General features: G+C 45.4%; 1 protein-coding gene across 1 annotated transcript; it reads left to right on the forward strand.

Moving 5' to 3' along the window:
* Positions 1–980: 980 nt before the first annotated feature.
* On the forward strand, positions 981–23,208 carry MBLAC2 (metallo-beta-lactamase domain containing 2). The gene is made up of 2 exons (XM_063453697.1): positions 981–1,499; positions 21,446–23,208. The coding sequence occupies exons 1-2, from the start codon at positions 1,049–1,051 to the stop codon at positions 21,829–21,831; spliced, it is 837 nt and encodes a 278-aa protein (XP_063309767.1). The 5' UTR covers positions 981–1,048; the 3' UTR covers positions 21,832–23,208.
* Positions 23,209–25,341: the final 2,133 nt, after the last annotated feature.

The raw sequence follows: 25,341 nt of genomic DNA on the forward strand, positions 1-25,341 counted from the left end.
GTGTGACCATATAATACAGTAACAATGCACTATGTGTGACCATATAATACAGTAATAATGCACTATGTGTGACTATATTATGCAGTAATAATGCACTATGTGTGACTATATTATGCAGTAATAATGCACTATGTGTGACTATATAATACAGTAATAATGCACTATGTGTGACCATATTATGCAGTAATAATGCACTATGTGTGACTATATAATACAGTAATAATGCAGTATGTGTGACCATATAATACAGTAATAATGCACTATGTGTGACCATATAATACAGTAATAATGCACTATGTGTGACTATATTATGCAGTAATAATGCACTATGTGTGACTATATAATACAGTAATAATGCACTATGTGTGACCATATTATGCAGTAATAATGCACTATGTGTGACCATATAATACAGTAATAATGCACTATGTGTGACCATATTATGCAGTAATAATGCACTATGTGTGACCATATAATACAGTAATAATGCACTATGTGTGACCATATAATACAGTAATAATGCACTATGTGTGACTATATAATACAGTAATAATGCACTATGTGTGACCATATTATGCAGTAATAATGCACTATGTATGACCATATTATGCAGTAATAATGCACTGTGTGTGACCATATAATACAGTAATAATGCACTGTGTGTGACCCTATTATGCAGTAATAATGCACTATGTGTGACCATATTATGCAGTAATAATGCACTATGTGTGACCATATTATGCAGTAATAATGCACTGTGTGACTATATGGACATTAAGGGGTTAACCCTCTCTCTGCTCTGACAGGTGTTTGTTTACATTCTCATAGTAGGCGGGTTCTGGTGGGAAAACCGTTGCTTGTCACGGTGATGGCATTCCCATTGGTCGGTGAGGTGATGACGCGCGGTGAACTGTCCTCCTATTGGTCAGTGAGGTGATGACGCGTTCCGAGCTGCCCTCCCATTGGCTGAGGCGGGCTGTGAAGCCACGCTCGGCTGTCAGTAGTGTGGGCGCTGCCCGAGGTGCTGACAGGGAGCGGGCGGCCCGCCATGGCCGCGCTGGACTGGTACGCTCACAAGGCGCTCGGCGACGGCATCTTCTGGATCCAGGAGCGCTTCTACGAGTCCGGGAACCGGGCCAACATCTGGCTGGTGCGCGGCTCCCACCAGGACCTGGTCATCGACACCGGGCTGGGGCTGCGCAGTCTGCCGGACTACCTCACCTCGTCTGGACTACTCCCGCACGGGCCGGCCGGGGGCGCCGGGCGCAGGCCTCTCATGGCCCTGGCCACACACGTACACTTCGACCACGCCGGCGGGCTGCACCAGTTCGAGCAGGTGGCCGTGCACCGGCGGGAGGCCGAGGCCCTGATCCTTGGGGACAACTTCGAGACGGTGACCTGGCTGTCGGACAGCGAGGTGGTGAAGGCCCCGAGCCCGGGCTGGACTGCCAGCCAGTACAAAGTGCAAGCCGTGAAACCCACTCACATCCTGGAAGATGGTAAATGGCCACTGCTAGTCCTGGGGGGCGAACACCTGCGGAGTTAACTGGTCCCCCATAGTAAACAACCCTCTCTACATGGGCAGCAGAGGAAAGGCGAGCTAGTATATAGCGTTCATATGCTGCCAAAGGGGGACCAGTGGAGTAATCAAGGCAGGTTCTCTCATTGGATAGTGCCAGTGGATTAATCAAGGCAGGTTCTCTCATTGAATAGCTCCAGTGGAGTAATCAAGGCAGGTTCTCTCATTGAATAGTGCCAGTGGAGTAATTAAGGCAGGTTCTCTCATTGAATAGCACCAGTGGAGTAATCAAGGCAGGTTCTCTCATTGATTAGTGCCAGTGGAGTAATCAAGGCAGGTTCTCTCATTGAATAGCGCCAGTGGAGTAATCAAGGCAGGTTCTCTCATTGAATAGTGCCAGTGGAGTAATCAAGGCAGGTTCTCTCATTGAATAGTGCCAGTGGAGTAATCAAGGCAGGTTCTCTCATTGAATAGTGCCAGTGGAGTAATCAAGGCAGGTTCTCTCATTGAATAGCACCAGTGGAGTAATCAAGGCAGGTTCTTCATTGAATAGTGCCAGTGGAGTAATCAAGGCAGGTTCTCTCATTGAATAGTGCAATAGTTCTACATAGTAAAGGCAGCATTATGTAAAGCCAGGTTACTATGGAGGATCTCTGGGTACAAGCAGATATTTATCCTGGGAAGTATGTGGTTAAAACACAGGCTATGTATTTTTAGGTGCACTGGATGCATAGGGCAGTAGGTATTTCAATCTGCAGTACTCACTGTATGCATTGAATGTAGCAACCTGCAATACTCTCTATATCCAATGCATTGAATGTACCAACCTAGAATACTTACTGAATACATTGTATATAGAAGCCATAACTTTGCTCATGTTGTACAGGGCATTGGGTAGGGCTGTGAAAAGCATCAATTTGCTTAATAGGGCTCTGGATATATCGGCCCATTTGCTCTGTATAGCATTGGGGTATACCTCCTGCACTACCTGCTAGATGTGTATCACTTTGGGTGTAACAGCTGGCACTTCCCTCTTGCTTTACAGTACATGGGTTTGCATACCATGGAGTATAAAAATTAGCACTACTCAGGATGTAAACTGAAGCTTGCTTTGGGCACTTCACATCTGCACCTAGTCAGGGAATACTTTAGTTTTATCGTGTTGATGGTTGAAATTTTACTCCATATGGTGTGGTCTAAATGTTGTAATGCTCAGTCAGTCTTTAGCCTCACCCATTCAATATTGTTGAATGGGTGAGGCAGTGGCTGAGTGACAGTCAATGGAGTATATTCGAAGCTTGGGCTTGTCACCAGTGGGGTACCTCAGCGATCTGTACTTGGACCCATTCTCTTTAATATTTTTATTAGTGATATTGCAGAAGGTCTTGATGGTAAGGTATGTCTTTTTGCTGATGATACTAAGATATGTAACAGGGTTGATCTTCCAGGAGGGATATGCCAAATGGCTAATGATTTAGGTAAACTAGAAAAATGGTCAGAGTTGTGGCAACTGACATTTAATGTGGATAAGTGCAAGATAATGCATCTTGGACGTAAAAACCCAAGGGCAGAGTAGAGAATATTTGATAGAGTCCTAACCTCAACATCTGAGAAAAGGGATTTAGGGGTGATTATTTCGGATGACTTAAAGGTAGGCAGACAATGTAATAGAGCAGCAGGAAATGCTAGCAGAATGCTTGGTTGTATAGGGAGAGGTATTAGTAGTAGAAAGAGGGAAGTGCTCATGCCATTGTACAGAACACTGGTGAGACCTCACTTGGAGTATTGTACGCAGTACTGGAGACCGTATCTCCAGAAGGATATTGATACCTTAGAGAGAGTTCAGAGAAGGGCTACTAAACTGGTTCATGGATTTCAGGATAAAACTTACCAGGAAAGGTTAAAGGATCTTAACATGTATAGCTTGGAGGAAAGACGAGACAGGGGGGATATGATGGAAACATTTAACCCCTTAAGGACCAAACTTCTGGAATAAAAGGGAATCATGACATGTCACACATGTCATGTGTCCTTAAGGGGTTAAATACATAAAGGGAATCAACACAGTAAAGGAGGAGACTATATTTAAACGAAGAAAAACTACCACAACAAGAGGACATAGTCTTAAATTAGAGGGACAAAGGTTTAAAAATAATATCAGGAAGTATTACTTTACTGAGAGGGTAGTGGATGCATGGAATAGCCTTCCAGCTGAAGTGGCAGAGGTTAACACAGTAAAGGAGTTTAAGCATGCGTGGGATAGGCATAAGGCTATCCTAACTATAAGATAAGGCCAGGGACTAATGAAAGTATTTAGAAAATTGGGCAGATTAGATGGGCCGAATGGTTCTTATCTGACGTCACATTCTATGTTTAGAATCATGGGGGATAGAACACAAAAGTGCACGTTAAACATCACCAAAGGCGAACCCAGCTCTTTTAATTAAAGGTGGGAAGGAGAAATTTGTGGCAGGTGAGATTACTTGGCAGTGGTAAAGTAGAAATATGCTTTAAATCTGAACTATTGAGTGGTTTGTTGTGAGGGATTTGTAAGGGAGATTAGAGATAAAGAAGGCTCTGCTCATACAAGTTTACAATATGGGGATTTGAGGTAGGCGGATATGTCATTAGGTGTCTTGTCCAAGGACATATATTGGTAAAAAGATCTGACTGGGATGTGAATGTCACTTAAGCAAGCATCATAGCGAATTAAATTTAATTGTCAGAACATGCCTTTACCAATGCTTACAGAGGTGCATGGAATTTTAATAGATGTCTGATCTTAATGGCATATCCGTCAGACATTGGGAAGTGTCAAGGCTACTCGATACAATTTTTTCTTTTTTTTTTTATCTCGTTAATTGTAGGCAAAGGGGAAATGCATACTATGTCATAGAGGGCAAACACTCAGTAGTGACGTGAAGCTGTGTAAATTTGGCTCCCCATATTTCTAAAAGGTAAATACAATTTGTGCCGCAAAAATTAATATTTGTGCCACTCTGGTTTCAGAAATATTGCGCATTAGATTTGCTCAAACCGCGCCTACTTTGCACCTCATGTTATTACATTTTAAAAACAAATATGCCATTTCTTTGTGCTGATTTGTGCCGCATCAGGAACATTTGTGCTTCTTTGGTTTCAGAGATATTGTATACTATATTTGATCAAACCCAGCGTATTAAGCAAACCATGTTATTAAAATGTGAGTCCAACATGATCATTCAGTAATTTAAGTGGTTATGGTGCCAGGAGTCTTTGTGTGTAGAATTTCGCTATTTAATAACTTAGGGTTATCTTCAAAACCAAAGCAGCACAATATTCGTTTTTGCAGCACAAATAAATGGTGTATTTATTTTTAAAATGTAATAGCATGGGGTGGAAAGTGGGGGTGGTTTGATAAAAATGTAATAGCATGGGGTGGAAAGTGGGGGTGGTTTGATAAAAATGTAATGCACAAACGTTCATGTTCACAGATCATTACAAAAGCAACACAAACAAATTGTGTGTTTGTTTTTAAAATGTAATAACATGGGGTGGAAAGTGGGCAGGGTTTAAGCAAATCTAATGCGCAATATCTCCGAAACAAAAGCGGTGCAACGTTTCATTTTTGTGGCACAATTTAACACAATGGTAATTTTATTCACCTAATAATATGGGAAGCCAACTTCACACAGTTGTGAATTAAGATCACCATAATGAAGTTATGTCATTTCTTTTCTTGTTATTTAATTATCTGCAAAAGGTGCAGTATACCATTACTAGTGATGTAGTTTGAAACCACATTTTCTATTTCTTATTTATAGGCCCCTTAAATCTAATTTATTGCGTGTAGTATAATACAGCTTGCTGTCCTTCCAAGGCAACCATTATTTAGGAAGAATTACATCACTTTATGCTGCATTCAATTTCATGTTTTCTTTTATTTGTGTTTTTTGTTGTTGTGTAAATAAGGCAGTGCGCGTACTAAACTATTTTATGTTCTCAATTACATTTAACACTAATCGTAATAAATTATTAAATTATTCAAATAGTGAGTAGTCCATAAATTGCACAAATATATTTATAAACTAAAACTGTGTGTGTGCTTGTTGGCTGATACTCTGAATATAAATAGTAAAATGTTCTTTTTTTTTTTTTTTTAAATTCTTTATTTTTATTGTGTATGAGGTAACAACAGGCTTGTAGAGCCACAACAGCTGCTACAGGCTTTTTCATAACATTTTAGTATCTTAAAGTGTGGCAGATTAAACAGCACATTTTACTTTTAGGAAAACATGAGAGTAACTAACTACATAGCATCGACGAGTTGGTTTAGACATGCTAAGCTAGACAAGTGTATGAGGAGTTAGGTCACGTTTACAATTATGTTAACTACATGACTTTGCGTTCCTGAGGGGGTCAAACAGGTATACTTATGCCTTATTTACAACTGCTTGGGTACTCGCTTTAATTAAGGATCCAGAGGAGCCTGACAGGAAAGGGGGGCCAAGGGATAAACACAGAGTGGAAGGGGTGTCATAGTATTATCAACGTTATGGTTCAAAACATAGCTGTAGGTTATACAGTACAGTAAATTCTCGGGTGATTTGCTTCAGGGATGACTATGATGGTCTAATAAGCGATCCAGTTCGCAGGTGACCGCAAGGCTGGCATAAACGTAGAAAATAAAACTAAAATGGGCGGTAAGAAAGTAAACAAAGAGTCCCCAGGGTCTTAAGTAGTGCTGCCGTCAGCCGATGCCTTGCGGGGCAACAATGACGTCCCGGTATGGTGCTCTGTGTCTCGCTTTCGGTGATCCGAGAGAGCAGGCAGGAACAGCTGTGTCTTCCGTGGGGTGGTGTGGTTCGTACATTGGGTAAGTCATAGTCCCGGTCGTAGGTCGTACTTTTGGCTGTAGTTGTGAGCCGCTGTGGGTCTGCTGCAAGTGCTCTGGGGTCGCTGCTTTTTCTGGTTTTACCGGTCGGCCATATTGTGCTAAGATTCTCCGGGGTTGTGGTATCGCCATTGTTTGTAGGCAGTGTGGCCTTTGCTGTTTGCAAGCTTGCGTTGCCTTCTTTCGGGTTCTTGCTCCCGTACCACGTTTGCCCCTAGTGTGTCTCCGAGCAGCAGCCTGTAATTCAGCCTCTCTCCGTTGCCTGGGCGCCTTAGTAGGGGAGTTCGGGAGAACTTCCATGCCCCTTTCCCTGGCCTTCTGTGCCCGACCCCTTGGTGTGCCGTCGGGTGTTGTTGCCGGTTCCGGGGGTCTCTGAAGTGCCTCCAGCTTGGTCCAGAATGCTTCAAAAATTTTGTTGAGTCTGAGCTCGGTTTCGCTGGCGGCGGTGCAGGAAATGGTGGTAAGCGAGGCGTCCGCCATATTTTGGGCCTTAGGTGTGCCGCCTAGACCTTGTGGTCGTTCTGTGTGCGGTCGGCTTGTCCGCGGGCTCTTGTGAGGGTGGCCCGGGATAACCCCCGCCGGGCCATGGGGGGGGGGGGAACGAGGGCTCCTGGCCATGTTTCCAGCCGCTTTTGGTGGCAGGAGAGCGGCCGCCTCTCCCGCGCTTGCCATGCTTGGAGGACGTTTCGTGCTATCGGGTGTACGTCTCATGGGATGTCGCTTGACAGGTATCTGTGTATTCCTCTCGTCGTGCCCCTACACCGGGTAACCTTTAGTTTTAGTTTAGCTGCTTATTTTCCTTTTTATTTCGTTTAATATGGTCCCCTGTGCCGGAGCTCTGGAGGCACGCGTCCTCTCTGCTCCACGGTCAGGCCCCGCCCCGTAAAATGTTCTTTTAACCCCTTAAGGACACATGACATGTGTGACATGTCATGATTCCCTTTTATTCCAGAAGTTTGGTCCTTAAGGGGTTAAAATGTTGTTTCGTGCAAATTATATTTTGTTGGACATGTGTTGTGTATTTTGTTGCACAACTGTATGCAGTGTTTTTATTTCTAGCGATAAAATATATATTACTGTGTCTGTTCACATGCAGTTCATTTTTGCAACTATACTTTGTTTCTCATTTACAGCTGGTAAGTACATGCATCCCATTTTAAGAAATAGTTTTACTTAAAGGGACACTGTAGGCACCCAGACCACTTCAGCACATTGAAGTGGTCTGAGAGCATTGTCACATATCCCTTAACCCTACAGAGGTAATTATTGCAGTTTCTGAGAAACTGCAATAATTAACTCTGAGGGTTAACTCCACCTCTAGTGGCTGTCAAAAAGATAGCCACTAGAGGAACTTCCGGTATCCAAACGGACCTATGTTCTTCCAGTGTCTGATTTTTCCCCATGGGAAAGAATTGAATAATGCTTTCTCATGGGGAGGTCTAATGCGCGTGCGCCCATTGCCGCTCATGGCATTAGGTCTCTCCCGCTGGCTGACGTTGGCGAGGGAGGAGCATGGGTGGAGCCTAACCCAGCGCAGAGGGACATCGGTGCTGGAATCCGGTAAGTGACTGAAGGGGTTTTAACCCTTTAAGCTGCGCGGAGGGGGGCACTGTAGGATTTTACAGTTCCAGTAAACAGTGCTTTGTTATCCTGGCACTATAGAATCCCTTCAACCTTTTCCCACCTTTGAGCCTTCCTCTTCTCTTCCTACGATGTTTTGGAAGAGGCATGGTCTCCTCTGCGTTTTTGTTTTGTTTTTTCCAATCCACTGCTCCTCATAGAGGAGTATTGGGGACCTTATGCGCATGCGCAGCAAGCACTATATTGTCTTTTTTTTTAACACATGCACAGGCAGGTTGCTACTGCAGACTGTGCCATTCCCAGACCAGGCAGTGTCCATTCACATAAACCCCTCTTTAGCCCCCATCTTCATTAACAGTCGTGTATGTGGATCGAACTAGTACCTCAGTAAGTGGTTCGGTCAAGCACTGGCTCCGTGTAACTCTTTGCAGTCCTGTTGGGGAGGTGTAAATATTGGACTCTCACTGTTAAATAAACCTACCATTAAAATTATAGACTGATCATTTCTTTGTCAGTGGGCAAATGTTCAAAATCAGCAGGGGATCAAGTACTCTTTTCCCTCGCTGTATCTTTAACAGTAACACACATGCATGCATATAATCCTCGATATTGCATCAAAACTTAGTACTTGATGGCAAATCCCTTGTTGGCAATCACAAAGGTCAGATGTTTCTTGTAGTTGGCCACCAGGTTTGCACACATCTCAGGAGGGATTTTGTTCCACTCCTCTTTGAAGAACCTCTCCAAGTCATTAAGGTTTTGAGGCTTGAATCTTCAGCTTCATCCACAGATTTTCTATTGGATTAAGGTGTGGAGACTGGCTAGGCCACTCCAGGACCTTAATGTGCTTCTTCTTGAGCCACTAATTTGTTGCATTGGCTGTGTTTTTGGTCATTGTCATGCTGGAATGCCCACCCACAACCCATTTTCAATGCTCTAGCTGAGGGAAGGAGGTTCCTCACCCAAGATTTGACGGTGCATGGCCCTGTCCATCGTCCCTTTCATGCGGTGCAGTTTTCCTGTCCCCTTAGCAGAAAAACACCCCAAGGCATAATGTTTCCACCTCCATGTTTGGTGAGGTTTTGATGCAATGCGGATATCTGATAAAATGACTGGGCTAAACGTAGCATGTTCCTCAATATGTGGAATGTGAGTAGATGTTAGTTTAGTGATATCTTAATCTAGGAAAGCCTATGTTGTTATATTTAAATCAATATCCCCCTGAAGTATGCCTTTTTTTCCCTTAGATTGAAATAGTATAGGTTGAGAATTAATAAATGGGGTTTGGATCAACATTTTAGTTGATTTGTGATATGGTCCCAGGTTATAGTTTAGCGTACTTCTTTCAGCAAATGAATGGCAAAGTGTGCAAAAAAAAAAACACATTAGCTGGCTGGTGTTGCTGCTGGCAGCCAATTGATTAAACTCTGTGCAGTTGTTCGAAGTGAAACGCTGCACATACAGACACCAGGCACTATGACCACTTCAAATCACTGAAGTGGTCATAGTGGTTGAAGTAACCTTTTAAGAGAGATTCTGGACTAATCTAAAAGAAGGTAAGTAAAGGTGATAAGTGGATTGTAAAACAAGAATTAGTCTTTGGCCACAAAGGTAATTCTCCATTTTAGTCTTCTAATTATTTGAAGCATAGTATATTAATAGTATAATTTCTTACATAAATAATAAAAATAAATTAACACTATAACACTATAATTTGATACAAAAACAAAACCGATCTTGACACAGCTTGCCAATTTATTGTGTTGAAAAAAAAAAATCAGGGCAAAATATTTTATTTTTATACATACACCCAATCGAGAATTGTACACTGACAAAGCCTGTAATTAAATACTCCCTTGAATCAGAATTAGAGGTTTGGGAGAGGCTGGAAGAGTGACTCACAGATCATCCTTTCATTGTGTTTTTTTTTTTTTTTTTTAATGTGACTACAAGGCTTGTATGTTTCCATTTTGTTCCAGCAAAATACACAAGTATCAATATTAAACCGGTGCTGTGTTGAGGTCTAGCTAAACACTAGTAAACCTTCTACTCACTCCTTCCTGTACATTAAATTAATGCTTCAAACACATTATGGCACCCCTTCCCCGCCCCCCCTACCCCTGTTATAAGTAGTCAATCTTTAGAACGGTTTCACTTCCTGCTCCCTACCTGCTAACAACGAACATCTGGAAGCTCCTAAGTTGGTGTCAGTTGATGCTCTCTGTCAATGATTTAGCGTCTGCACCGCTGGATTTGGCTCAGACAGACCTTATGGCTCTCTGTTGGAAGTAGTGCATGCAGGGAGTGGAATCCATCTCTCTCTTTTTTTTTTTTTCAAGAGATCTTATTTTTGCGTAGGCATGAAATTCTTTAAAAAGGCCATCATATGGAGGCGGGCCTGACCGCTGAGCCGAGAGGACGCTAACTTGTGCAGCTCCTGCTCCTCTGCGTGAATGCGAATTAAGTGGATTTCAGCCACAAAAACAGGACGTAAGCTACTCAAAAAGGCCACCAGGCAAGAGGTGCACACAATGGTACCACACAAGTGACATTTTAAGCAACACTCACTCTTGCGAGGCCTACATGCATGGTCAGCGTGTGGGAGACAGCCACTCCCTTGCTGACATCCATGGCTGGAAGAAGGTTACGAGACCCACATTCCCCTCCCTCTGGACCAGTGGGGGCATCCCGGTCCAAACTATGGAGACCTCGGCGCAACCTGGCGACAGCGCTTCTCTCAAAATGGCGAAGGCAGTGTGCTCCTTAAGCCCTAGTTGCGAGAAGTCCGAGGTGGAGCTCTGGCTGGACAGAGCCTTTCAAACTTTTTGGGAGAAACTGGGAGCACTTCTGCACCCAATAGCCTCTGAGAACAAGCCTGGAACCATACCACGTAATCCCTCTCGCATAGCCGAACGGAAGACCGCAACAACACCTCTGACACCGGCCCGCCTGGGAGGATATAGCCAACGGGAGACCATCACAAGGCAGGCGACTCGGGATACTTCAAGAGGCAGCAGGTGCAGGACGGCAGTCCCCTGGATCATGCAAGTACCCGTGCTGGCACACATGAGTCCACTCACCCTCCAACCTGGCAACGAGTGTCCATCTTCCAGTGGACTGACTAACCCGAGCTGCTGCCAATCGGTGCAGGTCTGTACTCTGCCCACACAAGGTGTAGGCTGACTAGCAACTTAGGAGAGAGTCTTACCCTGGCGTAGTGCACATGGACTGCCTGCTTCATGAACACTGTTTGGACATTTGCTTGACTATGCAGCTCTCCCTCCATTTAAGATCTAATTTAAATGGCAGGATTGTTTTCCCTACCGACTGCTTAAACCCCCTGGGTTGCTCTTTGCCATATAGCCTTCAAGGGGCCTCCTGGGGTCTATAATACCAACTGTCCCTAGCTACACGACCTAGCCTAAATAATAATATTATGCAGTGCATCTAGCGAAGTCTATTATTACCTAATGGCCCAACCTGTTAAGTTTCAGCTAAGAAAATACACTAACTCTTGTGTCTTTTCTATAAACCAACATGAATAATTAGATCTGTTTAACGTCAAGTTAGCATGTTCACCTGACCCATCTGCTTGTAACCTTGCACACCTTTACCCAAGATTACTCGGCAATCATAGATTTAGCCCTATAGTTTAGCCTGTTTAATAAATATAAAAAGTGCACTTCACTCACACACCATGACGCTGTATCTATATGTAAGATTACAATATGTCACAAGCCTGTATATTACGCTTTGCACAATAAAAAACAGAGCATTAAAAAAAGAAAAGGCCATCATATAAATGGTTCTTTCCTATCGGAAAACCTGAGTCTTCCTTTAACCTTTCAGAAGAGTGTTACCACAGTCATTCTCAACAATGTGCACAAATGGTTAATAATAGAAAGCTGTAGATGTAGTAGTTGCATTAATGAGGCAGTCTTGGGATTTGGGGCTTAGATATTGCTTGTAAACATTTGACACCAACATCATCAAAAAGGGAGAATGTATTATGCATGTGTGGTGTTCAGTGGAAATCTGTGCATATCTCATCAGGAGCCATAATTACTCTTGTGACTCAAAACAATGAGCATCAAAGAGTTTCCTGGAAGCTGAAATTGTTTGTAACAGTTACATCATTGATCGCCTAATGCTCATATTACAGTACGTTTAATGCATTTCTGTTTGGCAGCAAAATGTCCTGAGCTATTATAGAATGAGTAAGAGAATGGGATAAAAAAAAATAAAATTGAAGGAACATTCTAAGCACCATAAACACATTAATTTGATTGAGTGATTATGGTGCTAGGTTGCTACCCTTAAAATACATCTGTCAAATTTTTGCTGATTTTTATCTTTGGCACCTGAGCTGAAAGTGCCTCTCCACTGAAGTGATGATGTAGGGAGCCAACCAATATTTGTACAGTGCGAGCACACAAAGCCTGTTCTTGCATTCAAATTAGTTCTTGACTTCTAGCACTGTTCCTAAAAAAAGGAGACTGAGTTAAAGGGACACTATATCCACTGTTACTGCTTCATCCCATTGAGGTAAAATAAGTCAATGGGACCTGATGGAATACACCCAAAGCTATTAAAAGAGCTTAGTGGTGGGGCGGGGCCTGACCGCAGAGAGAAATGGATGCCAAACTGAATAGCTCCTGCTCTGAAGCGATAATTAGATAGACCCCAGCCAACATAACGGGACCGAATCGACCTAAAAAGGCCACTGGGCGGAAGGTGACAAGCAGGGGAACAAAACGATGCCACACAAGCGACTACCCCAGCAAAAATCACCTGTTCTTCCAGTGAGGCCTACAAGCGTGGTCGGCAGGAGGGAGACGGCCGCTCCCCCGCTGACACCCATGGCTGACAAGCTGAGACCGGACCCTCGCTCCCCCCCCTCTGGACCGGCGGAGGTTATCCCGGTCCGCCCTCGGGAGACCCTGGTGCAGCCCGGCAGGTATGCTGAGGTGACAGGGGGACCTGGGACAAACGGCGGCATTGCATCCAAGATGGCGGAAGCAGCATGCTCCTCCAGCACCCAGAGCGAGCAGCCAGAGGTAGAGACCCGGCTGGATAGAGCCTTCCAAGTTTTGTGGGAGAAGCTGGAGGCACTTCTGTACCCAAAGAACCCAGAGAACATGCCTGAAACCCGAATGCATGCTCACCCAAGTAGAGCCACACATAAGAAGACACAGCCACTCCAGGCACCGAACCACCCAGAGGGACAAAAGAAGCGGGAACATAACGGACAGCAGGCGACCCGAGACCCATCAGGCGGCAACAGGAACAAAACAACAGCCACAGGGAACCGGCAAGTAAACGCGCAGAAGCACTTCAGATAGCCATCCCACCAACCTGACAGTGATGGTCCGACACCAAGAGACAGGGACCACCCGACACACAACCCGCCGGCGCAAACTTTGCCCACACTAGGCGTAGGCTGACCAGCGAAACGGGAGTGAGAACTACCCCAAAACCCTGGTGGCACCTACCATCCACAAACCGATCGGACACTCATTTAGGACACACTACCATACAACTCCCTCATGAGAGGCTTACTATCGGTGACAAGACAGTGCCCCTGGGGAACACATACTAAACGGTGACCCTTATGATTTCTTATGAGCCTGAATGACACTCTATTGCTTAGCAACCAACATGATTACTATTACTCTGTAGAGTGTTGCTTGTTTATACCTAACACAAAGTAGTGCTACTTTCTGATCTAAGCAGTTATGGTCTAAACTAGTATGTCTTCTTCTATCTAGCTTCACAATCTTAGTTATTATGCTCTTAACTAACAGAGTAGTATTGCTTTATGATTTTTACACGTACGGTTTAAACTAGTATGTCTTCGTTTATATATCTTCACAATGTCGTTTATCACGCTTTCAAAGACACACACACAAAAAAAAAAAGAATGCCACGATGCTGTATAATATGTCTTATCTCGCTAGCTTGTACTCGCTATCGTGGCGACACAAGCATGTATGTTACTTCTATAGAATGTAAGCTCGATCGAGCAGGGTCCTCTTCAACCTATTGTTCCTGTAAGTTTATTTGTAATTGTTCTATCTATAGTTAAATCCCTTCTCATAATATTGTAAAGCGCTACGGAATTTGTTGGCGCTATATAAATTGCTGTAATAATAATAATAATAATACTAAACACTGCAAAAATAAAGAATGAAAAAAAAAAAAAAAAGAGCTTAGTGGTGTACTAGCAAAACCATTAACAGATTTATTTAACCAATCATTGTTAACAGGAGTAGTCCCAGAAAATTGGAAGTTAGCGAATGTTGTGCCCATTCACAAGAAAGGTAATAGGGAGGAGTCGGGCAACTATAGGCCAGCAAGCCTTACTTCAGTAGTGGGGAAAGTGATGGAAACCATGTTAAAGGATAGGATTGTTGAACATCTAAAAACACATGGATTTCAAGATCAGAGATAACATGGGTTTACTTCAGGGAGATCATGCCAAACTAATCTTATTGATTTTTTTGATTGGGTAACTAAAATTATAGATCAGGGTGGTGCAGTAGACATTGCTTACCTAGATTTCAGTAAGGCTTTTGACACTGTTGCACATAGAAGGCTTATCAATAAACTGCAGTCTTTGAGTTTGGATTCCAATATTGTTGAATGGGTAAGGCAATGGCTGAGTGACAGGCAACAGAGGGTTGTAGTCAATGGAGTATATTCGAAGCTTGGGCTTGTCACCAGTGGGGTACCTCAGGGATCTGTACTTGGACCCATTCTCTTTAATATTTTTATTAGTGATATTGCAGAAGGTCTTGATGGTAAGGTGTGTCTTTTTGCGGATGATACTAAGATATGTAACAGGGTTGATGTTCCAGGAGGGATAAACCAAATGGCAAATGATTTAGGTAAACTAGAAAAATGGTCAGAGTTGTGGCAACTGACATTTAATGTGGATAAGTGCAAGATAATGCATCTTGGATGTAAAAACCCAAGGGCAGAGTACAGAATATTTGATAGAGTCCTAACCTCAACATCTGATAAAAGGGATTTAGGGGTGATTATTTCGGATGACTTAAAGGTAGGCAGACAATGTAATAGAGCAGCAGGAAATGCTAGCAGAATGCTTGATTGTATAGGGAGAGGTATTAGCAGTAGAAAGAGGGAAGTGCTCATGTCATTGTACAGAACACTGGTGAGACCTCACTTGGAGTACTGTACGCAGTACTGGAGACGGTATCTTCAGAAGGATATTGATACCTTAGAGAGAGTTCAAAGAAGGGCTACTAAACTGGTTCATGGATTGCAGGATAAAACTTACCAGGAAAGGTTAAAGGATCTTAATATGTATAGCTTGGTGGAAAGACGAGACAGGGGGGATATGATAGAAACATTTAAATACATAAAGGGAATCAACACAGTAAAGGAGGAGACTATATTTAAAAGAAGAAAAACTACCACAACAAGAGGACATAGTCTTAAATTAGAGGGACAAAGGTTTAAAAATAATATCAGGAAGTATTACTTTACTGAGAGGGTAGTGGATGCATGGAATAGCCTTCCAGCTGAAGTGGTAGAGGTTAACACAGTAAAGGAGTTTAAGCATGCGTGGGATAGGCATAAGGCTATCCTAACTATAAGATAATGCCAGGGACTAATGAAAGTATTTAGAAAACTGGGCAGACTAGGATTACCATTGCTGGTAGGATTTGGTATGGCTAGAAGGAAGTGTGAAATCTCCACATTAGGGGGGGGGGCAGGGCACTATAACAAATTAATTGAGATGAAATGGTTATAGTGCCTAAAGTGTCCTTTTACATAGTGTGTGGTTACAAAAATTAATGGTAAAGTCAAGGCAGAACAGCTATAGATTAAAGGGACACTATAGTCATGCAGTAGTATCCCAGTCCCACTTAGTCCTGCAATATAAATCAGTGCAGTTTTTACATTTCAGGCATAAGACTGCCTCACGTGGCTTTCAATCAGAGAGCCACTAGAGGCACTTCCTGAATCTTAATGGACTTTTGGTAGCCTAACTGACGCTGGAAGTCCTTACTCTTTGCATGAGGACATTCAGCGTCCGTAAAATCCCCATATGAATGCATTGAAGCAATGCTTGCCTATGGGGAGGGCCATGCGCATCAGCCCCCTTCCCTCACAGGATCACAACGGAGGAGGCTCCAAGGGATTATGGTGTTTGGAAGCAGGAAAGTGACTAAAGGTTGTTTTTTTTCCCCTTATATTTTTAAACCCTTTAGCTGCCGTGTGAGGGGGAACCAGATGGCATTATATCGTTAATAATACATTATAACACTATAACAATATAAAATCCTTTTAATCATTATTCTGGATTTGCAATGCAGAAGAGAAAGCCATACAATCCTTCTCTTGTCATATGTATGTATTTGTTTTGATTGTGGTAGAATCACAATGACATCCACATGGTACTGAAAACAAGTCTTATGACTTTTTCACATTTTGAATTATTCTTATGTTGTGAGATAAAAGTGTAGTTTCATGTGTAATGTAAATGTTTCACTAAAGCAAACTAGTATTCTTTGCCGTTTAGAGAAGTATAACGTTCATTATATTTTAGAGTAAGTTTAAACACTGTAGTCACTGTAGCTCTTTCATCTCATTGAAGTCCGCTGACCTCTTCCTTTAGTGTAAAACATTTTTTATTGGATTAATGCTAAATGAAAGTGCCAAGCAGCTTATTCTCTCTGTGCTGCTTGGTCTAATGAGGAACTTGAGCAGCTGTGATTGGCTGAGTGTCCCTCACTGCTGGTATGAAATGGTATGACGAAGGAAGTGTGTAATCTCTGCTATAGCCATACCTACAGTGGGGGCTGGCCCTGGACCACAGGGACCATCATTCAGTTTTAAATTTCTTGAAAATAGTTTGACATTGATTCAAAGGACAGCAGAGGCGGCTCTCTAATTAGGCGGTTTAGGCGGCCGCCTAAGGCCTCGCGCTGGCTGGGGCCTCGCGGCCGCCTAAACCGCCTGTTGGCAGAGTGTGTCAGGTCCTCGGTCACTGACCGAGGACCTGACACCAGGAGGGGGCCCGGCGGCTTGCCCGGTATGCCGCCGGGTGCGAGGCCCCTCCTGGCTGCCAGGCCGGCCACCGCAGACACTGGTCTGCAGCTCCGCAGTGTGCAGAGCTGCAGACCATGTGACTCGCGAGAATTGGCCAATCAGAGCGTTGCCGCGGGTTACCACGGCAACGCTCTGAATCTCGCGAGATTACACGGTCTGCAGCTCTGTGGAGCTGCAGACCGGGAGCAGGGGCCACCGGACCACCAGGGAGCCCACTGGACCACCAGGGAAAGGTAGGCTCTCCCTCCCCATCACCCCCCACCAAACTCAGGCTCACCCCCGACCACCATCACCACCCACCACCCTCAGCCTCACCCCCACCACCCTCAGCCTCACCACCCTCAGCGTCACCCCCCACCACCATCAACCCCACCACCCTCAGCCTCACCCCCACCCTCACCATCACCCCCCACCACTCTCAGCCTCACCCCCACCCTCACCATCACCCCCCACCACCCTCAGCCTCACCCCCACCCTCACCATCACCCCCCACCACCCTCAGCCTCACCCCCACCACCATCACCCCCCACCACCCTCAGCCTCACCCCCACCACCATCACCCCCCACCACCCTCAGCCTCACCACCATCACCCCCCACCACCCTCAGCCTCACCCCCACCACCATCAACCCCACCACCCTCAGCCTCACCCCCCACCCTCACCATCACCCCCCACCACCCTCAGCCTCACCCCCCACCCTCACCATCACCCCCCACCACCCTCAGCCTCACCCCCCACCCTCACCATCACCCCCCACCACCCTCAGCCTCACCCCCCACCCTCACCATCACCCCCCACCACCCTCAGCCTCACCCCCCACCACCCTCAGTTTCACCACCCACCACCATCACCCCCACCACCCTCAGCCTCACCCCCACCACCATCACCCCCACCACCCTCAGCCTCACCCCCACCACCATCACCATCACCCCCCACCACCCTCAGCCTCACCCCCCACCCTCACCATCACCCCCCACCACCCTCACCCCCCACCCTCACCATCACCCCCACCACCCTCACCCCCCACCCTCACCATCACCCCCACCACCCTCAGCCTTACCCCCACCACCATCACCCCCCATAACCCTCAGTTTTACCACCCACCACCATCACCCCCACCACCCTCAGCCTCACCCCCACCACCCTCAGCCTCACCCCCCACCACCACCATCACCCCGCACCACCCTCCGCTTCACCCCCCACCACCATCACCCCCACCACCCTCAGCCTCACCCCACTACCATCACCCCACCCTCAGCCTCACCCCACCACCATCTCCCCACCCTCAGCCTCAACCCCCACCACCCTCAGCCTCACCCCCACCACCCTCAGCTACATCCACCACCACCATCAGCTTCACCCCCCCACCACCGTCACCCCCACCAACCTCAGCCTCATTCCCCACCACCATCACCCACCATCACCACCCTCAGCCTCACCCCCCACCACCCTCAGCTTAACCCTCAGCCTCACCCCCACCACCATCACCACCCTCAGCCTCACCCCACCACCATCACCCCCACCACCCTCAGCCTCACCCCACCACCATCACCCCCACCACCCTCACCCCACCACCATCACCCCCACCACCCTCAGCCTCACCCCACCACCATCACCCCCACCACCCTCAGCCTCACCCCACCACCATCACCCCCACCACCCTCAGCCTCACCCCACCACCATCACCCCCACCACCCTCAGCCTCACCCCACCACCATCACCCCACCCTCAGCCTCACCCCCACCACCATCACCCCACCCTCAGCCTCACCCCCCACCACCCTCACCCCCCACCACCCTCAGCCTCACCCCACCACCATCACCCCACCCTCAGCCTCACCCCACCACCATCACCCCACCCTCAGCCTCACCCCCACCACCATCACCCCACCCTCAGCCTCACCCCCACCACCATCTCCCCACCCTCAGCCTCACCCCCCACCACCCTCACCCCCCACCACCCTCAGCCTCACCACCCACCACCATCACCCCCACCACCCTCACCACCATCACCCCCACCACCCTCACCATCACCCCTCCCCACCCTTAGCCTCACCCCCACCACCCTCAGCTACACCCACCACCACCATCAGCTTCACCCCCCCACCACCGTCACCATCACCCCCCACCAACCTCAGCCTCATTCCCCACCACCATCACCCACCATCACCACCCTCAGCCTCACCCCCCACCACCCTCAGCTTAACCCCCACCACCATCACCCCCACCACCCTCAGCCTCACCCCACCACCATCACCCCCACCATCACCCCACCCTCAGCCTCACCCCCACCACCATCTCCCCACCCTCAGCCTCACCCCCCACCACCCTCAGCCTCACCACCCACCACCCCCACCACCATCACCCCCACCACCCTCAGCCTCACCCCCACCACCCTCAGCCTCACCCCCACCACCCTCAGCTACACCCACCACCATCAGCTTCACCCCCCCACCACCGTCACCATCACCCCCCACCAACCTCAGCCTCATTCCCCACCACCATCACCACCCTCAGCCTCACCCCCCACCACCCTCAGCTTAACCCCCACCACCATCACCCCCCACCACCATCACCCCCACCACCCTCAGCCTCACCCCACCACCATCTCCCCACCCTCACCCCCACCACCCTCAGCCTCACCACCCACCACCATCACCCCCACCACCCTCACCATCACCCCTCCCCACCATCACCCCCACCACCCTCAGCCTCACCCCCACCACCCTCAGCTACACCCACCACCACCATCAGCTTCACCCCCCCACCACCGTCACCATCACCCCCCACCAACCTCAGCCTCATTCCCCACCACCATCCCCCACCATCACCACCCTCAGCCTCACCCCCACCAGCCTCAGCTTACCCCCCACCACCATCACCCACCCTCAGCCTCACCCCCACCACCCTCAGCCTCACCCCCACCACCCTCAGCTACACCCACCACCACCGTCACCATCACCCCCCACCACCATCACCCCCACCACCCTCAGCTTCACCCCCGCCCACCCTCAGCCTCACCCCCACCACCCTCAGCCTCACCCCCACCACCCTCAGCCTCACCCCCCACCACCCTCAGCCTCACCATCCCCCATAACCCCCCACCACCCTCAGCCTCACCCCACCCTCAGCTTCACCACCCCTCAGCATCACTCCCCCCACCACCTTCAGCGTCACCCCCCTCAGCATCACCCCCCACCACCCTCAGCATCACCCCCCACCACTCTCAGCATTACCCCCCACCACCCTCAGCATCACCACCCTCAGCATAACCCTCCGTCACCACCCTCAGCTTCCCCCCACTCACCATCACCCCCTCCTTCTCACATCACCCCCTTCTCACTCTCACATTACCCCCTCACTCTCACATTACCCCCTCACTCTCACATTACCCCCTCTCACATTACCCCCTCTCACATTACCCCCCTCTCACTCTCACATTACCCCCCTCTCACTCTCACATTACCTCACTCTCACATTACCTCACTCTCACATTACCCCCCTCTCACTCTCACATTACCCCCCTCTCACATTACCTCACTCTCACATTACCCCCCTCTCACTCTCACATTACCTCACTCTCACATTACCCCCCTCTCACTCTCACATTACCTCACTCTCACATTACCCCCCTCTCACTCTCACATTACCCCCTCTCACTCTCACATTACCCCCTCTCACTCTCACATTACCCCCTCTCACTCTCACATTAACCCCCCTCACTCTCACATTAACCCCCCTCACTCTCACATTAACCCCCCTCACTCTCACATTAACCCCCTCACTCTCACATTACTCACTCTCACATTACTATCACCCCCTGCTCCCTCTCACATTACCATCAACCCCCCGCTCCCTTTCACCATCACCGTCCACTCCCTCTCACCATCACACCCCCCGCTCCCTCTCACCATCAGCTACCCCATACACATAGGGTCTCAGACAAAAACACAAACATGCTCACAGAGACATACATTCGCACACACAAGGATACTCTCTGTCAGACACACTCTCAGGCACATACACAGGTAGACAGTGCGTCAATGTGTATATGTGACACTTTTTTGTTAGTGGGGCCTCATGTTTGCGTTTCGCCTAAGGCCTCATAAAGTCTAGAGCCGCCTCTGAAGGACAGTGCCAGGAGACTCCCAGGCACTCTAACCAATTTAATGAGATGAAAAGATTACAGTACCTATAAGTGTCCCTTTTAATAGTGTTTGGGATGTATTGCCAATGACGGTGTGAATGCCTAAATCCTGTTTAGTGATTTCTTGTTAATGATCATAATGAATCTTTAAGACTCAAAAGGTAAAATGGCTTTGGTATACTGGGTTTTCTTAATTTCCTGAACATTATCTCCTATTAACCATTACATATGCAACTTTTGTTTTGCAGGTGATATAATAAGTCTTGGTGACAGACAGCTCACTGTATTGCATATGCCTGGCCATTCCCGTGGTAGTATATGCCTGCATGACAGAGACCGGAAGATTCTCTTTAGTGGAGATGTGGCATATGATGGATCCATGATCGACTGGCTACCATACAGTAGCATCCCTGACTATGTCCGCTCTTGTGAGCATCTCAAAGAATTGGTGGGCCGAGGTCTTGTGGAGAAGGTCCTTCCAGGGCATTTCAATACATTTGGTAGTGAACGGCTTCATCATTTGGCCTCCAACTATATATCGAATGCTGGAGTTTGTCACAAAGTTTCCACTTGTGCTGTCAGGTCTTTTGCTGGATTAGCTCTTCGGGTAACCAACTCTAGGAGAACAACTTAGTCGTAATGACGTGAACTTAGAAGAATAAAGAAAATAAGGATTTGCTATGCAAAAGGCTGAATTAAACCAAATCTAATACACACCCTAATGTGATGTGTTTATGGGGGAAGGAACCTGAGAAAAGGCTGGGTCAGTTTTTGTAATAGGTTTCAGACAAACTTACGGGGCGGTGCCTGATAAGTGTAATATTTCTGCTGGTACCTGAGATTTTGGGACATTCTATAAAGATTCAATAGATGTCCAATCTCTAGATATCTTAGAATCTGAATGGCTACCAGTTCGGTATAGTTGGATTTTAAAAAGCATATACAGGGAAACCGTAAAAATAAGTGCTTGTGTAGACTGTTCAATGGGCAATGAGTCCAGTATTTACAATCTAAAGGTCCAATGCTGAAAGTATATTGGGTGGCTTTTGCCTACTTGTACCTCGCATTAAGGCTGATCACATCTTTCTATATTCAGTTGCAAATATTGACTTTGCTCTGGTAGTGGGAAATATTATTAAAGTAAGTTTTAAGTTGATCAATGTTTGAACTTTGAAAAATTGTGTAAAAAAAAATCTGAACAAAAGAAAATATATTCATAACTCTGAATATAGGGGGAAAAATATTTTTTATATATATATTTTAACACATCAGCCTGAAAGACTTAGAACTGCAATGTTTTACATTGCAGCACTAAGTGCAAAAGTGACACAGCACCCAGACCACTTTAATTAGCTGAAGTGGTCTGGCTGCCTACAGTGTGTTTAATGGAGATGTACACAACATATGAAGTGTGGAAGCCTGCCTACCCCTGGCTTATAACGATGACTGACAAGAAGCAAAGATGGAGGCACCAAGTTTCAGTTTACATTTAAGTTGATTTCTGAACCTAACTTTGTCACACCTCACAATTACATTGGGGATAAGAACATATACTTTTAAAAGTAAAAATTCCCATTTAAGGTCAAATGTTCCCATTGTGTAGGAGCTCTAAAATGTGTTTTCTCACCCACAATATAATGTAAACTATTGCTAAATATATTTGTAGATAAACATGGAAAAATTATGGCTTATTTAACACGAATCAAACAGCGTAATATATTTCTGTGTAGCAACTTATCTGCTGCTCCCTTAAAAAGTATGTTTCTTAAAGCTTGTAGTTTTATTTTTATGATCTATGAATAATATTTAACCGTGTTTAGTTGTAATTGATTTTGCTTATTTTGTGTGGTTATTCTTTGTATCAAAGAAATATTTATGTAATGTGCATATTTTCAGAATCATAATGTTAGTTATATTTGCATATTCAGCAAATGTTTGTGGATGGTTTGGAGTTTAAAGGAACACTCTACACACAGTCTGCTGTAGTTGTTATGGTGCCTGTATTGCCCTGTTGCCATCTCATGGTTAGATATCAAACCATATGGGTGCCTGCGTCACATCTCAAACTTCTCTCTTACTGGAGAAGAGCGAATGTGCCTTAGGCACCCAGTAGGAACTGTGCTGATACGGTTTGACATGTTATCTTAAGACAGAACCAGAGCACTCTCGGGCCTGGCACCATAATCACTATAGTGGGTGGTAGTAGTTATGATGCATGGCGTGTGCTTTTCAATTAAACTATTTTTAACAGTGGAGACTTACAGGCACTCTAACTACTACATCTCATTGTTCCTTTAACCCCTTAAGGACACATGACATGTGTGACATGTCATGATTCCCTTTTATTCCAGAAGTTTGGTCCTTTAGGGGTTAAGCCACTCCTGCATTGGAGTGACTGGCGACATTAGTTTTGTCAAGTATAATGGCTGTTAGCTCTATATATTGCTCTACTATAGTTTATCATAAGTGGGATTAAGATGCATATCCAAAATGTGACACTACTTATAGTTTTGTTTGACATTCAAAATGATGTTTGGTGCAAGATATTCATCATGAAGTATTTACTCAAATTGGAAAGTTTATTCCAACAACTAAACTTTGATTTTTATCTTTTTTATTTTCGCCCATGTGGAGGTCATGTGCATTTCAATAAAGATAACAAATGTGCATCTACAACTTCAGAGTCCATATCTGTGGGTGGAAATTAGATTGACGCATATACTTAAAATGGCCACAACAAATCCTGTGTGTGTGTGTGTATTACACTGGGGATCCCTTCTTGTGCTTTTATTTTAATCATTTTTGGAGTATAGCTTCTCCTCCCTAATTCCATTCTGTCATCTTTGCTTACCTTTTATAACAGGAGACAGTATCCTAATCTGCAGCATGCATATTCCAGATCTGTAGATAAATGCAAATCTTGTCCAAAGTAGATATGTCGTGCCGTTGTCCAGCTCTCAGCATAAGGTATAGCTGCAGTTGCCGTCTTGGGCGTGTAATGGAAAACGGGCTGGGATAGAATTGATAAAAATAACATTTCATTTGACTCTGGATACAGCCCAGTACCATACTTCTCCAGGTCTTGTTCTCAGCCAATAACATGTTTTCAAACAAACAAAAAAAATCTTTATGAAATAATGCTATGATTTGTGTTTATGCTTATGAGATGTCTGCTTTTATTGCTGATTTAAAAGCTGTAACAATTAAAAAGTCAGTCGTGACAGCTTACTTTGCAATTACCTTGCCTTTAGTGAATAACTGGTTAGCTTTTCTTTTCCTGAAGGAAGCTATATGCAGGAAAAGTGAAACAAATGACTACAAATATGTGTAACAAAATGATCACCAAACATTTTGTGTAAAAGAATGTAAATGGAAAAAAGTCTTATTCTGTGGGAACTTTGACAGTCCTTAATTTTAAACGCCTGTGAAGAAAAATATTAACAGACATATAAGGGAAACAAAATTACATAGTGGCACTTTAATAGACTATGTAATTTCATCTATATATTGTGCTTGTCAAATTGCTAGTAACTGCATAGATTTAATTTATGCTCCGTTTATTTGTGATATTGTCTAACATACCTCTATACCTGCAGCATTGAGTTCAAGAACTACAATTATGGTGTGCGTTCAGCTGCTCTAAATGGTTTCATTTCATGGGTTATACTTCTATTATAACGTTTGATTCCATTAGCTGTGATATCGTTTCCAGGGATACACAATATTTAAAGCATTCCAGCTGCACATTCTGAACAATGTTTAGTTGCTCTATATATTTTAAATATTTGTTTCTGAAGACATATTGATGCAAAGCTAGTTAAAAATGTTTCACAGGTAACCTAATGTGCAGTGCATCCCTGTGCCATATTTCCACAGCACTATCAAATTCACTGTACAATTTATTATTTAAAGCAACACTCAAAAAGTTATTTCTGTTATATCAGTTTACTCATAATAAATGCGGGATAGAGTTGTATGACTTTTGGAAAATTTTATATTCATTGAAATATATATATTCTTAATATAAAATATTGAAATATGCACTTTGTTGTACTGTAAATGTTATGCTTGCAGCTGATATTCTTTTAAATGAGTTAAGAATGTATTTTATACAGATGTAAGAATCAGAGTTGCATTATGTGAT

Source organism: Pelobates fuscus, chromosome 5, assembly GCF_036172605.1.
Source record: "Pelobates fuscus isolate aPelFus1 chromosome 5, aPelFus1.pri, whole genome shotgun sequence".
NCBI lineage: Eukaryota > Metazoa > Chordata > Amphibia > Anura > Pelobatidae > Pelobates > Pelobates fuscus.

What these genes read in the sequence shown, in the direction of transcription:
- MBLAC2 (XM_063453697.1), top strand. Translation starts at nt 1,049, where the DNA reads ATGGCCGCGCTGGACTGGTACGCTCACAAGGCGCTCGGCGACGGCATC. An exon ending in CACTCACATCCTGGAAGATG is followed by an intron (nt 1,500 to 21,445) that starts GTAAATGGCCAC and finishes TTTGTTTTGCAG; the next exon opens with GTGATATAATAAGTCTTGGT.